This window comes from Lissotriton helveticus, chromosome 5_1 (assembly GCF_964261635.1).
Source record: "Lissotriton helveticus chromosome 5_1, aLisHel1.1, whole genome shotgun sequence".
In the NCBI taxonomy this organism is placed as follows: Eukaryota; Metazoa; Chordata; class Amphibia; order Caudata; family Salamandridae; genus Lissotriton; species Lissotriton helveticus.
In genome coordinates, this window is record NC_136065.1 from 277262715 (window position 1) to 277278779 (window position 16065).

Below are 16065 nucleotides of genomic sequence, written 5' to 3' on the forward strand. Positions count from 1 at the left end.
TCAGTCTAACCCTGTGCCTCATGGGAACAGTCCAGCCGGAACCGCCAAGCCATGTTCGCCATAAGTTGGCAGGGTATGCTCAGACGTGAGTCCCTTGCTCACTTTGCCACTGGATTCAAGCAAGCCTGGCTGAAGACGGCTGAAATGCCAGAAACCGGTCCTAGGAAGCATGTTTCCGGTCCAGGAAAGGCATGGCTTGGCAGTTCGGGCTAGACTGTTCTCATGAGGCACAGGGTCAGACTGATTTGCATATGGCCATGTCTGAACTGGGGTGGCAGAGTGGGCTAAAGAATGGTGATGGAATAAACCCAGATCTGTTGACTGGGTGTGAGTGTTTGACTGGTTCAGATGCTCCGTCCATCACCACCCCTTTTTGTACCGATCAGTGGCCCCGCAGCACTTATTGTACCACCCACATAGATACACCTTTAAAACACATCTCAGGCCTGGCATTGCAGCCTGTGTGTGCAGTTTCTAAACTGCCATTTCAACCTGGCAAAAAAAGCTGTAGCCAACCATAAATCTTCTTTTTTAGGGTTCGCCTGCACATGCTTGCGTTGTGCTTGTGAAATATATTGTATTTTATATGGATCTAAATAGGGGCTCACATCCCGCCCCCTTGTTTTTAATTGGTTCCTGTACTTGCCACTTACTTTTCATTGTTTTATTGGCTGCAGCATACGGTTTACTGTTTTTCCTGGTGTACTTCTCTTATTAGTCTTCCGAGGCCTAGATACTGTTTCAATCCACTTTGTTGGAACTTCTTTCAAATGTGTCAGCACCCATGTTGTCACTACATGAGCTACAACCTTGCTTTGACGCAACAGTGCAGACAGAGTGCCTGCGGCTCAGCACGCTGTGCTGGGTTTAGTCGAGACCTCCTGATGCCGACAAGTTACTATTAATAGAGTCAATATTTAAGTAATATGTGTTTTTACACTGCGGCCATGTTTAATGGATGCTGCTTAACTCTCAGTCCCTCTGATCACTATGTTCCGTATTCCATTTTGTATTACCTTGCTCTTCTGACCAGTGTGTGTTATTTTTTGTAATCACTCACACTCTTTCGTGCACAGGCACCATTCCAACATGGTCACCACACATCCATATCACTTTCTCCCGGGGGTGAGACATATTCGGTTTCTATAGCATGTCTGCCGTACTGTACCACGCATGAGCACATGTCCCCATATGTTTCTTTCAACTAAAAAAGTGCACGTTTTCGTATCTCAGATCAGTGTTTCTCGTGACTATGAGGTGAAATTCTTTGGGAGCGTCGATGCACATGTGCTGCAACTGACATTTGACCCAAGTGTGGCTGTTGATGTTTCTCGTTGGCAGCCTTGCTGTATGGAGATGCGGAAAGACCAATGGGCACAGGCTCAAGGAAGAACCCTGGGCATCCTGCAACTGCAACCAGAAGCCAGGCAGCTGCAAGAAGCCCAACATGAACTACTTGGCACTGTACTGCACTCAACAGGCAATGACTGCGAGGAATGGGTGTGCTGCTAGAAACCTCTTCCAACCCAGCCATAAATTTGCAAGAGCTTCTGGGGCAATCACTGAATGCACATCTGAGAGGAGCTAGGAGAGCCATGCTGCATGCACACTGGCTGTACATCTCACATGTCATGGTGGGAACACTGTAAATCCTTGTTTGTGGTCTCCTTGAGAGATATATATATATATATATATATATATATATTATATATATATATATATATATATATATATATATATATATATATAACTATATAAAACCAGGGACCTAGCATTATGCCGGATTGCCTACGTGTAGGGGATGATTTGGTTATACAATTTTTTATTCTCTGGTCTGCCTGTGCACTGGTTTTACCTCTTACTACACCTCCGTTGCTTTTGTTGTGGTTTTACCCTCATATCTTGTCTGAACAGTTTTGCACTAGGGCTGCGCTTTCATTTTTCTTGTGCAAACTGGGCCCTAGTTTTAAACTCTGAATCCAGCTATGTTGCTTATGTCCTGTTTTTTCCCTAATATTTGTTTTTTCTGTTTAGCCTCTGTCCTGTCTCCCAGTTTGTATCTGTGTAGACTTTGCCATGGGTTAACTATGGCCTTATTTTAATACAGCAAACACCCTCAGTTTACCCTTTTAGGAAATCTGTGTTGGTTGTTTTCTAGTTTTATCCACAAATTTTGTCTCTGCATTCTGTGTCCTGGTTTTACTATCATCTTGTATATTTGCAGCCTATGACCTAGTATTACCCCATTGTTGCATCTATGCAAGTTTGCAGTTTTATTTTTCCTGTATCCTGGTTTTACTGTCCTCTTGTTTCGTACAGTCTGTTTCTTGGTTTCACTTTGTTTCTGTGCAGTCGGTACCATAGTTGTACTCTCTTATTGTATCGGCACTAGCTCTGGTGTGGTTTTACCATTTATTTCGCCTGTGCAGTCTGTGCACTGGTTTTCACTATCATCTTGTATCTGTACAGCCTGTGTACCGGTTTTACCCTTGTATTGCATCTGCACTGGTTTTGGCGTGGTTTTACCCTCATTGTTTGTCTGTTCAGCCTGTGTCCTGATTTTACTCTGTATTGCATCTGCAAAGGCCCTGGTGTGTGTTTACCCTGTACTCTGTATTTATCACTGCGGCGCCTCCGAGAAGCTCTTGCTTTCAGTACGCGCCACAGCGCTGTGTCCCCGTGCGGTGTACACTATTTTCATGAAATTAATGGTTCAGGACGCAAGATTAGTAGTAAGGTATGGCGACATGCATTTGCTTTATGCATGAATTCCTATACAGAGTATAACACCAGTATTCATGACAATTTATTGCTGAATCACAAAAGATGCACATGAAGAAAGTTTCTTCTTTCAATTAATCTTTATTTGTCTTCTAAAAAACAACATCAATGAACAGTAGCACCACTTAAACCAGATGCTGCCACGGACACGAAGCGGGTGCGCCGAAGGCAAGCCCGTCTGTGACCGTCCGCACCAGTAGGTCGCCCCTGGTCCTGGACTCCCCCAAAACCTAACCTACACCAGGGAGTTGCTGCTCGCCCTGCAACCCAAAGAGCCCTGCATCAACCACAAATGGCATCACAACACCCCACAGAAACAGTGTAACAACTGTGGGTTTAAATTTACATCTGGCCCTATAGATCCCCATACGGCCCCGGGTTCCACCACTATCAGCATATGCAATCTTAACTGCAGGACACTGGTAAAACACCATGCGGACATTTTTGACCCTCTCACAGACTCAACCCCAGATATATTGTTTCTGACAGAAACCTGGCTCCACATGGATCACACAGCATTACCAGCGTTCGCTCTACCCATAGGGTATAGGCTGCTTACTCAGAATAGGCCATGCAGGAGAGGAGGCGGCCTTGCATTCATATTTAAAAGCTACTTTCATTGCTCCCTGTCCCCACAAACCATTCAGGGTTGAGAAATCACCCTGTTTAAAATCTCCCTGTCACACAACTTCACCTTCACGGGGCTTCTTATCTATCGACCGCCAGGCCCAGCCAGGGCCTTCCAATAGGCCCTGGTCCACTCTGCCTCCACTCTTGCACTAGATTCTGCTAACTTTAATATTATTGGCGATCTTAACTTACACCTGGAACAACGAGATTCCCGAGAGATTTGCAACTTCCTGGGCGATCTGGAGGCCTGCCAACTAATCCAGCTGGTTGAAGGACCCTCCCACCAGGCAGGTCACCTACTAGACCCAGTCTTCACGAATCTCCTTAATCTAGTAGCTAACACGCCTCTCCCGTTCATTTGGACTGATCATTTTTTTATCTCCTTGCGCCTAGAAATGGCAGGCCCTGTCCTGAGGTCTTCTAGCCAATCCCTTATGAAGCGCCCATGGCACAAACTGGATGATACTACCTTATTATCTACATTAAATGCGTCCCACTCAGGCTGGCCGACGGATCTGGAAGCAGCTGACAGAGCCTTTAGGGGCTGATTAACAATTCACTTGACCAGTGCATCCCGTAGAAACGGACAGAGACCAAACGCACGCACACCCACGCATGGTACAACGAGTCCCTATGGGCGGAAAAGAAAAAAATGCAAAATTCTGGAACGGGCCTGGAGACTCACCTATGATGCCGCCGCAAAAAATACCTATAGGGGGGCCATAGAAACCTTCCAGAAATCAGATCTACAGGCCAAAGATGCGTTGTATACTAACCTGATCTCATCCAGCCCCAATCCCTCCAAAACTATCTTTTCCCTTGTAAAAGGTATGTCAGCATCCCCCACTGGCACCGACACCATATCTTCCAATTTTCACTGTGACTCACTGGCAAAGTACGTTATCAATAAGGTTCCCTGTTTTCAGTTTTTACGGATTTTTACAGATAAATACAGACAGAAAACAATGTTTTTTCTGTCTGCATTTATTTTTAAAGGCGGATAAATACAGAAAAGTGTGCTTCGTTGAATGAAGCTCCATGCTGTCTTTCATGAATTATAGCTCAACAGCCTAGCAGATGGACAGCAGGGAAAATGAAAAACCAGGATGACATTTCTTTAAATAATGGCATTTGTCACACATGCATTTGTGGTATAATGCTAATATTAACCAGTAGATGTATTAGTATGTAATATTTGGTAGCTAAAAGAGTGAAAACATGACAGACATCAAAGTATGAGTGCGCACAGAACAGTTAAACAAATATGGAAATGTGCAGTTATACAACTTAATTTTTATGTTAAACACAAAATAAATATGGATAAATACAGACGGAAATGTTAAAAAAATAAATACCATAAAACCGGGAGCCCTATTTATCAACAAGGTGGAATGCATATACAACACATTAGAGACCAGACGGAGTACCACTGAAGCCATGGTGTCCCCCACCCTCAGTTCACTCCCATGCATCTTGCAAACACTGCCGCCCAATGAACTAGACACCCTTTCAGCTAAAGTCAAATCAGGGTACCCTGACGATCCCGTAAAACCTGCCATTTTCAGGAAATTTTATAACTGCCTTATGACGGAGGGCCGTGAACTCATCAATGGCTCACTTTTGCAGGCAGTAATTCTGAAATCATGGAAGCATGCCAAAGTTGTCCCATTGTTAAAAGACCTATTCTGGACGCCGCTCTGCCAGAGAACTTCCAGCTCATCTCTCTGCTTCCCTACCTGGCTAAAATAATGGAGTCAAATGTAAATATCACACTGAGCAAATATCTGGAGGCCAACAAGATCTTAGATAAATCCCAGAATGGATTCTGTCCCAGGCACAGCACAGAATCAGCCTGGCAGTCACGGAGCAGCTGTGGGCGATGAGGGCAACACCTCAGCATTATTTTTACTTGACCTCAACGCGGCCTTCGACAAGGTCTCCCACAAAATTCTTTTCCAACGTCTTGAGGAGATCGGGGTCAAGGACACGGCTTTGGCCTGGCTAGCCTCCTTTTTATCACAATGTTCTTTCCAGGTTCACGCCCCCCCTACCAGTCTAGGAACTACCCTCTCAGCTGTGGTGTCCCGCAAGGCTCCGCCTTGAGCCCCACGTTGTTTAAGGTGTATGTCCGCTCTCTGGCCTTCCTGGCTAAAGAGCGAGACATTAAAATGGTATCCTACACGGACGATACCCAGCTGGTATTTACCTTTGAGCAACCCTGCTCTGGATCAAATGAAATTTCGTGCCGATGTTCTAGCCATCGCAGACTGGATGACAAACAACTACCTACAGCTTAACTCTGTAAAAACGGAGTTCCTCTTGGTCGGTCAAGACACCTACAAATGGAACTATCAATGGTGGCCTGCAACCCTAGGCATCCGTAAAACACCGAAAAACGCAGTTAAAGACCTAGGGATCCTAATTGATTCCGCCCTCTCTTTTGAGCTCCTTCGTCGTTTACACTGGTTACCAATTAAACAGAGAGTTCAGTTTAAAACCCTCTGTACCACGCTTAAGATCGAACATGGACTGGGCCCCCAGATCCCGCTGGGCCTCTGCACTCCTTATACGCCTCTGCGCACTTTAAGCTCCACTGATCAACATCTGTAGTGCATCCCACGGGTTCGGCGAGGCAGAGCCAGGGGTCGCTCTTTTTAATATCAGGCCCCCGCACTATGGAACTCCATCTCACTGGCTGCCCGTTGCACCCTTGATCACTTGGCCTTCAGGAAACTGATCAAAACCTGGCTGTTAGCTTCCATCTAGCTTCACCTCCTCCATTACCGGTCCGCTAGCGCTGGGACCCCCTGTTGCTGGGGCAGCCATGCGCTTTACAAATCCCAGTAAACATAACATAACATTGCACTTCCAGTATCATTTGAACTTTTCCTAATACTTTGTTGGCAAGTGCAGGACATTAATGCCTCAACCCTTCTTTCTCTTTGCTATACTATTTTCATGCTTAACCTGATTTGCCAACATGAGAGATTATGAAAGCAAGTGGCATATTTAAAATGTTTACAAAGAAAAAGCATTTAGAAATAACAATCACTACATTTTGTTTTTTTACATTTGGTGAGAATTGTTCTTGAATTTGTTTGTTCTTTCTGTCTTTATTTTTACATTTTGCCAGAAATCTACTGTTACTATATATCTCCACCTGTTTTGGCATCATCAGGATTCTCAGAAAGATCTCCCACTACCTTTCTTTCGAAGCACGCAAACAAGGCGTTATGGCCTTAGCAAACGTCCAGATTGGACTATTGCAATGCCCTTTATCTGGGCATTAATAAAGGTCTTATTCACCGGCTACAGATGGTGCAGAATGCCGCGGCCAGGCTGGTATTGAATCTCCCTAGACATCATTCAGTGACGGCCTTGATCAAGCTTTTGCACTGGCTTCCGATGAACCGTAGGATAATTTTCAAGATCCTATGCCTGACTCATGAAGCCTTTTACGACTCTGACTCCGAGGGCATCAAGTCGATTGTCCATCATTATGCTCCCACCAGATCCCTTCGGTCTTCGGACAAAAATGTACTTACTGTTACCAGGTTTAAGAAGGTCAAATGGGGTGGCAGAGCTTTCTCCACTGCTGTGCCTAAACTGTGGAACTCCCTTCCAGTAGAAATTTCTAGCATGGTCTCTCTTCCACTATTTCGCAAGGCCTTAAAGACCTGGCTTTTTCTTGATTCCTCAGGTTGAGCATGTTCTTCTTCTCTCCGTCTCCTGATGCTTGCATCCAGCGCCTTGACGCCCTTGGGCTAAATTCGCGCTCTACAAGTTTAAATTAATTAATTAATTCGTTCAAATACGGCTTACTTCCAAACCCCCTTGCTTTCCTTGATTTTCATTGGTTCCCAAGCTTGCCACTTTTCCTCTATTTCTATTGGCAGTAGCATGCTATTTCCTATTTTTCCTCATGTGTTTGCTCTTATCAGTTTCCTGAGGCCCAAGTACTGATTTCATCCCATTTGGAAGTGGAACTTTTTTTATGTTTTGCCTCCACATCGCTTGCGCGCATAGCAGACAGTGAGGTCCTCTCTCATACGGAACTGCATGTGCCTTGTCAGTTTCATGCCGGCTCTTCTCTTAATATTATCTTTGTCACAGTATATTGGCGTATAAATCCGAAACAGGGTGAAGAATTCAGTGATCGATGTTAAATGACCAGTGAGTATGAGGCTACTCTTCGCCTCCGCAATCCTGCCTGGACTGTGACTGTATTCACCTACTACTTTTGTGATACTCTCAGCTGACAAGAGCCCTCCAGACTCTAACATTGGGCAGGCAGACAGATACTGCTCACCCAGCACTCACACAGTGCTGAGTCTGCACTCATACACTATTGACATACCTCTCACCCTCCACCCACACCTCTCACCCTGATCTCAAACCGCTCATCCTGCACTTACACTATTGACATATCACTCACCCCAACTCGCACAACTCTTACCTTGTACTGGGTAACATCTTTCGCCCTGTATGCACACAATTTTCAGTAAGCTCTGAACAGACATCACTCATCATGCATTAAGAGACTTTCATCCCGCACTCCCGACACTTATCACCCTTCATTCATGCACCACTCACCCTGAACAGATAGCACTCACACCATTCTCCTTGCACTCATACACTGCTCTCACACCACTTAATATTAATCCTATAGGTGAAACCTAATTTATTTATCAATGCTTGTTGCCACCATTTCCTTAGTGTTTGCACCAATCCTACTAAGCACAACACTAATCCAGGTGTACCTATGAAAAATCTGGATCAATTTTACAGAGCAAGGTTTGTCCCCATCAAATAAAATGTGTGCCTCAGACTATGCAAGCTCACACTAAAGAGCAGTGTATATATTTTACCCCCCAAAATTGTATTTTAGTCAATACACAAACATTCAAATTATTGTCTACAGCAGTGGTTCTTAACTCATGGTCCGAACACCACTGAGGGTCTGTGAAGCCTACTCTGGGGGTCCATGGCTCATTAGAAAATTAAATTATAATAATAGATTAATAAATTGTACAGCAATATAGAAAGAAAATGTACAGCTGAAAATTTTAAACCGTTCTGTAAGTGTGAAGAAATATAAAACTGGAGGCTAAAAATTAAGTTGTTACCCACAGATTTATTTGTGGGAGCAATGAAAGTGCTCAAACAGAATATAGTATGGAAGATGGGTGGTCTCAATTAAATTTAGAAAGGCTCCAACCTTCCTGATAAAAATTAGAATCGTGATTTTTTTTAATAATGGTTTTATATTTGAATTAAATAAAATATGTAATTTGTGTATATGCTTGATGAAAGCTTGTTTCTGTACTTTGTGTGCATTTTTTTGTGGTTCAATCCTCTAAAATGATTAGGCCGGGGTCCCCAACTTCTAGTAATGATTCAGGGGGGTCCCCGGATTCCATTAATGATTCAGAGGGGGTCCTAGGATTCCATTAATAATTCAGTGGGGGTCCTCGGATGTCAAAGGGTTAAGAACCATTGGTCTACAGAGCATGATTTGATCCTAAACGCTTGCATTATGTTCCAGTAGAGTGCTGAGTTTCAGAATTTGTGTAAAGATCTATTTTGCCCATTCTCTCCTTTAAGTTAATATCGAGCGAGGCTTCGAGAAGGGGAGGGATAGAGAACCATATGTTTTTAATAGGTGTGGTAAGACCGGATTGTATGATTGGATAGAGCCAACGCCCAAGAGAGAGCCAGGTTGTACCTCTAATCCTTCTTGAGTGATTTAGCCAATGATTGACTGACCATAGGACACACCATGCTTGACTGCATTACTGCTGAAGCAACAGAAACCTTTCAATGAATGACACTGATCCAGTCTGGGGTGCAAAGTTCATCCGGTACAGCACTAGACCCGGTTTTAAGTGCAGGTGCTTTCCATTGAGGAAGGATTAATGAATGCTTAAGTCCAGAGGAACTCCCGCCTTAACCGGTAGTTGAAGGCTTCAAATTTGGTTTTGCAACCCTCACAGTAAGAGTCATCATCGATTGCAATACTATGCAGATACCTAATGTCTCTTAAGACGTAAAAGTGAACATCCAGCAATAAGGTTGACTATTACCCGAGGGGCCGGACCATTTATGGTCAGGAAAAGTTTCCTTAAAGATGTCGGTTCTATTCAGACAGAGAACTTTAAATCACCCCATCTATGGTCTACAAACTAAATACGACATCTATCAGCCACTGACAATCAGATGCTACAACCGAAGCACTGCAGACAATGACAAAAACATAGTTAAAGGCAGCAACAAAGTCAATTAAGGGCCGTTAAGGAGGAGGAAAGAAAACTCTCACCTAAAATATAAAGGATGCAACAGCAAAATGGTCTCACACAAAAAAGGGAAAGAGGGAATAAGAAAGCTAGAAACAGAAAATGTCTGACAAAGGCAATGAGGCTAGTATCAACACGGAGTCCCCAGAGAATGTATTAAAGTGATTTTCAAGCTAAAACAATTGATGTTAGGATGTTAAAGGATGAAAGCCTTCATTGTCAGGCACCTTCTCACATTGGTTGGAATCTCCATATAATGTGGCCTACAACCCTGCAGTAGAGGGGAGCTCTTAAGGCTGGGATCATCAGTTTATGGCAGGGGTCTTCAAACGGGGAGCGGGCACCTCTGGGGGTGTGAGGTCCTGAAGTGATCCCAGTGGGGGCACCAGGCTCTGTTCAAAAGAAGCATCATGCTGATAGCAGTGCTTTGTCTGAAAACAAATGATCAGCAGTCAGCAACTCTGTAAAGGGTCATTTTTAAAAGGTTTAACATACCTTTAATGTTTAAATAGGTCTAAAACATACGTAAACATTTCAAATTAAATGGAATAATTGAGAAAAATTCTGAGAGCGGCAATGATTTTTTGTATACTGGGGGAGAATCAATATAAAGTATGAAGACCACTGGCTTATGGTTATAGGGGCCTGGAATTTCTGGTGTTGCACTAGACCTATTGTGAGATACAGAGAGGAGAAAAGCGAAGACTAACACATTTTATTAATGTCACCAGTGAGTAGAGTTAAAAATCAAGGGGATTTATTCTACTCTTAAGTGTGATTGATATGTTGCTGCCCATCCAAGTGCCCTAAATAGGTGTCATGGCCGTTCTTGAGAACTGGCCCGCTCTGGGTACTGCAATTAGTGAAGACTAATTGAGGTCCTGATACAAAGCATAAATTTGCATTCCTTGAATGTTCATTTCCATCTTGATTGTACCCTGCATGAGTTACTTTACTGCCTCCACACTTATGTGCGTAAGACAGGAAGGAACCAACTGATGTTTCCCTCGTCATTCTCCCCTTCTGACTGAAGATATTTAGAAGATTAAAAATAATCTTAGGTAAGAGTGTGCCCCAATTACCCTGTATCCCTCCGAATTCCCCGTCTGTGATAGAATGGTTGATGAGGCACTAGAGCAACGTAGGCTCAGATACAAGTAGAAAGCAGACCCCTTCTTTTTAGTTGCAATATGACAGCATCTTTTAAAGTGCTTTATTCAACAATGCCTATGTGAGTTTAAATGAAGGACTGCAGAAAGTGCCTCACTTAAAGGTTTTAGTCAAAGAAAATGACATCAGTTGTATACCCTTCTACTACAGAAAGATATACTTGCCCAATAATCTGCCACATCATGTAATACCTGCTGACTGCCTGGCACAACAAGGAGAAAGTCTGAGACAGACAATTCTCTATGTGTAACAAAACCCCCATGAGGGAAAGGAGAATGTAGCTGAATTTTCTTCCAGCCCAATGTTTAATTGGATGGACAATTTCCATCTTTCTAAATTCGAAAACAAAAATTAATTTGGCATCGAAACACTAATGCTGCTAAACAATTGCCATATTTGTGCATGAAACCCCATATTTGACAATCACCTCCAGATTTTAAACTCGCTGAGCAAGAATTAAACATATATATTTGTATTCATTTATTTTATTTGTTTTCCTTTTTCACATGCTGTATTATCTTGACCCTATTACAATGCTCCTCGTGCATGTGATAGTAGAAAACTACTACCATACTCCCAACAGAGTTCTTTGGTCACTCACCTCGTAATCCTTACGTGGCAGAATCTCTTCATCCTCCTCCCTCGTTTCACCGAGGATTGTCTGAAAACATAAAAAGTAGATGAAGTCTCAAAGCTAAAAATTAGTATGTTCACATCTGTCCACTTCATCTCCCAGGAGAACACCAGCCACTTGAATTCTATTGCAGGGTGTACAGAGCGTGCAGGGTGTGTGACTGTAACACGGGACTGCAGAATCAATGATTACTGAAGAAGAACAACTATCCTGAAGCATGAGCTTATGTCTAGAGATACTCAGCACTGACTGAGGCATTTGTCTCCCGAGGCTCTCTTGAGCTAGTAGTTCTGACAAGCACAGAGTGATGCACCTGCACTCAAGCAGTGATACGGGGTCCTGAAAAGACTGCTGAGCAACATTACCAGCACCTCTAACTGTATGCCTTACTGATGAAGGACACCTATGCTGAAACATGAGCTTATGTCTAGAGATACTCAGCACCGGCTGTACCAACCAAGATGAAAATTAAATATTGTTTAATGGAAGTAAGTGTTACTATGCATTGCATTTACCACAATGCAGCTGAGGATGGAAGGACTAATGGTGGCCCTCAGACCTAGGACCCTCACTCACTCCGTCCGACCATGCCAGAAACCTTGGAATCATCACTGACAAGCTCACCATGAAACCACAGATCAACTCTGTCTCCTCCGCCTGCTTCCTCACTCTGCGCATACTACGTCAGATCTTCAAGTGGCTACCCCTACAGACAAGACACACCGTGACACAGGCCCTCATCACCAGCTGGCCCACAGCAATGCACTCTATGTAAAAACTGCCACACACCCCTTACAGACCATACAGAACGACGCATCCGGACTCATCCTTGTCCTTCTCTGACAAACCCACATCACACCCCACCTCAGGCAATGCCATAGGCTCCCGGTACAGAAAAGCTGCCAATTCAAGCTGCTGACCCACGCACACAAGGCTCTACACAACCAAGGACCGCATACATTAACCACCGCCTAAACTTTCACCAAACGCCAAGAAAACTACACTCTGCCTCCCTTTCACTTGTCCATACTCCCTGCATCTCCTGAAGCAGAAGTGGAGGACGCACCTTCTCCAACATCACAGCAAAGACCTGGAACAGCCTCCTCACGCATCTCAGGACCATCACCACTTCTGTAATTCAGAGTGACCCTCAAGACCTGGTGGGCCCCAGTAGGCCTCCGGGACTTTCAAGCACCAGGATACCCAATCAGTGAAAACTTGCAATTTTTAAATCCTGATTGACTGATTGATTAAGTGAACTGGGTGCTAGTGTGTCAAGGAAGTGTGCTTCTGCCTGTTTATGTTATATGTGTATGCTGGGTGTATGTGGGCCAGTGAGTGGTACAGTAGAGGAAGGGTGTAATACTGTGCAGTACATTTATGTTACATGCATGTGCTGGGTGTATGTGTGCCTGCAAATGGTACAATACATGGCTGGCTCAGAGTTCCATGTTGGGAGAACCAGGGCTGCATGGTGAAATATGAGGCGAAATGCGAGTATTGCTGCATTGCTGTAAGCTTGGTGGGACACACTGGAAAGAGGGAGAGCCAAGCTACCCCAATACACTTCAAATGATGCTCTTTGAGTCGAAGGGAGGTCGCAAGCATGGGGCCTGGGCACATCACAGGAAAGAGATGGCACTGAAAAGAGAATCATAAAGAGTAGGGCTGATGCCCTGGGCTAACCTTTTAAAACACATGTCACTGTGGCTATCATCCAAGTGTGAAGTTCTGGTCACTCACATGGCCTGTGCAGTGGTGCTATCAGCTTTGGAGGTGGCTACTGCTGTGACAGGCTGGTTTCTGGAGGATAAGAGGGCAGGAGAGTGGGCACTTCAAAATGAAGCAGACCCCCACTTACATAAACTTTAAAGACTCAGACTCTAAATCACATTTGGAGTCAGAAAATGGGCTACAGGTAGAGGTGCTTAAGAGGCCAAAAATGATCAACTGTCAAGCAGCCAGACTGTGAGAGGAAGAGAAGCTTGCAAGAACAGGACTGAGGGTAAGGCCTGCAAGTCTCCCTGATGGGTGAGGTAATATCACCCAGGTAATCCAACACCACCTGTCTTGGAGCCTTGAGTACCAGTGCTTGCCTGCTCGCTACGACCAGTGTACCCTGTAGCGAGGTGTGGGGTACTTGAGATCAACCGAGCGAAACCCACCTGGCCCTCATGCAAAGAACTTACCAGAGACAGTCACGGCCGCCCCAGCACTCGTGGAGGAGGCATGCTCAGGGACTCTGGTCGCTCCCATCCTACAGACGCAGGTAAGACTAATTTCAGTCCAGTCAGCCATGGGCAAACTGGTTTGCCAGATAGCATTTTGACTCTGGAAGACATGTGACTTTTATACAGATCAGAGTGGGACTAAGACTAGTGGGGCTTCAACTGAATGCCGCAAATAGTGAATGGAGAATAACCATTACAGCTAGAACAAGGAAGAAGTGGGAGTCAAGGAACGGTCTACTTAAAACACTGGAGCCCCAACTGCAGGGGGCAATGGAAGTAGTCTGTGACTGGACAATCATTAATTGTTGTTGCCGTGTGTATTTTGAGTTGTGTGCCTGTGTTCACCACTCTGCATCTACCTTCCAACCACCCGCCCACTTCCCCTAAAAGCTTTGGACTGTTCGCCCCACACTACTACTTGAAGTCAAATGTTGAAGAGGTACTTGGCTCAGTAGCTCAGAACCCTTAGTATCAGACCCAGGGACATCAGGAGTAAGCTGCCTCAGCCCCTGTGGCTGGGCCCGATAGTTACTGCTCGCCCCGTGGCCCTCTGAATGGGGTTCTTATATATGCAATAACAGAAACCTCTGAGAGGCACCAAAATACTGGTTGGTGGCATACTATGGGAATCACAGAAATGTAGTCTATGTGGCTTATGCTGCCACCAGCAATTACATAGGCCACGCCCTATTTAGAGACACCTCCTTACACTTATACATCCCACCTAAAGTCCTGGTTATCCCATTCTCACAGCTGAGGTACACAAATATGTCTTGTGAATATCTTGGGACAATTTTATGCCATCCAAATGCTCAAGTGTTCACGAGTGTGTGTCTATCACCATCGCCCTCCCTGCAGCAAATGTGCTCACGTCACCAGCATTCATAAGGCAATTGCACTGGTAGATGTGAGCACATATAGGCTCTATTAACTTCCAACAGATGAGCTCCATACTTCCCATCTTTATGCAAATGCTAATAGAAAGTCATCATCAATTGACACACATCTGTCCATATACTTCTCTTTGCAGCTAACGTACACGTGTATTCTATCAGACGTTTTACGTACACATCTTCCAGGTGCTGTTTGCACATCTGCAGCAGTCATTCTCCCAGTAGCTAATGCGCAAACATCTTTCACCGGCATTCTCCCAGCAGTTGATGTGCAATCATCGGTTCCCAGTGTTCGGTTATGTCTGTACAGTCTACTGTACCAGCGCTTGTTCACGTTTGTCGAATACACTCTTCCGATGAGTGATATGCACACATTCATCTTCCAAAACACTGCCGGCGAAACATAGAGTTCTGAATTTGTTCAGCAAAGTAGAAAACGTAGACACATCTGCCCGCCACTTCCCCTGGTAGCTGATGCAGACACCGGTCACCGGCATTATTTTGGCAGGTGGTGAGCGCCTGTGTGTACACTAGATTGGTAGACAGTTAGCCCACTTCCTTACTTAGCAACTGACTCGTGTATACTTCGCATACATTCTACAAACAGCTGGTGCCAACATTTCCATTTCTCAGCTAGTGCTCACATCCGTATGCTGCTTTCTCGCAACAAGAGTTGATGTTTACAAATATATCATATGTATCCGCTTAGCAGCTGATGTCGGCATACTTGGCAATTGCATTACATCAGCAGCTGAAGCACATCTGTCGAACGCTATCTTTCACACTATATGGGCACATCTGTCCGTACATTATTCTGATTGCTGGTGACCACAAACAGGTTACCTTTACTTCCCCACAGATGGTGTGAAAACCCTCAGAAACTGAGGGACAAACAAGGGGCCCTCTGCACTGACAGCTAATACGCATTCGACAGCCATCTATTGCATATCTGTGGCGGATTCGGGTATCGATCGCCTCCATTCTGCCGGCCTGTAAAGAAGCGATTGTTTCAGAAGCTGGCATGCCCATATAAAAGCGCAGCAGCCGATATGTAATCTATTAGCAGGTGACGTGCATATCGCATGATTCTCCGCAGCTCAGCGTGCACAAACAGTCCCAGTTTCTAAAGCAGCTTCGTGGTCATGTCTGCACCATGCATTGTCCCGATAGTTTACATGCACTCACATACGCCCTGTGCATTGTACCAGTAACTTACATCTCACCACTCGCTTTATTTTCACATTAGCGTGTATTTAGCTTGTTCTCTACATCATAGCAGAAGATGATGTGGGCAGATCTATACCATGCATCCTTGCAGCAGCTACTCATGGTCCAATCACGGGTGTACCTCGACTCCTAACCGGCAGCCCATTCCATCTCCGACCCATCCCAACTGCTCGACATCGTCACTCTTCCTCTGACTCAACTTCTCC

The 16065-nt window shown here is 44.7% G+C and overlaps 1 protein-coding gene across 1 annotated transcript in view; it reads right to left on the reverse strand.

Annotated features, from left to right (window-relative positions):
• Window positions 1-16065, reverse strand: part of CLCN6 (chloride voltage-gated channel 6) — a 247006-nt gene that overhangs the window by 230717 nt on the left and 224 nt on the right. The window contains exon 2 of the mRNA XM_078642208.1: window positions 11476-11535. Within this exon, the coding sequence (XP_078498334.1) occupies window positions 11476-11535 (60 nt within the window). The remainder of the gene's footprint in view (window positions 1-11475; window positions 11536-16065) is intronic.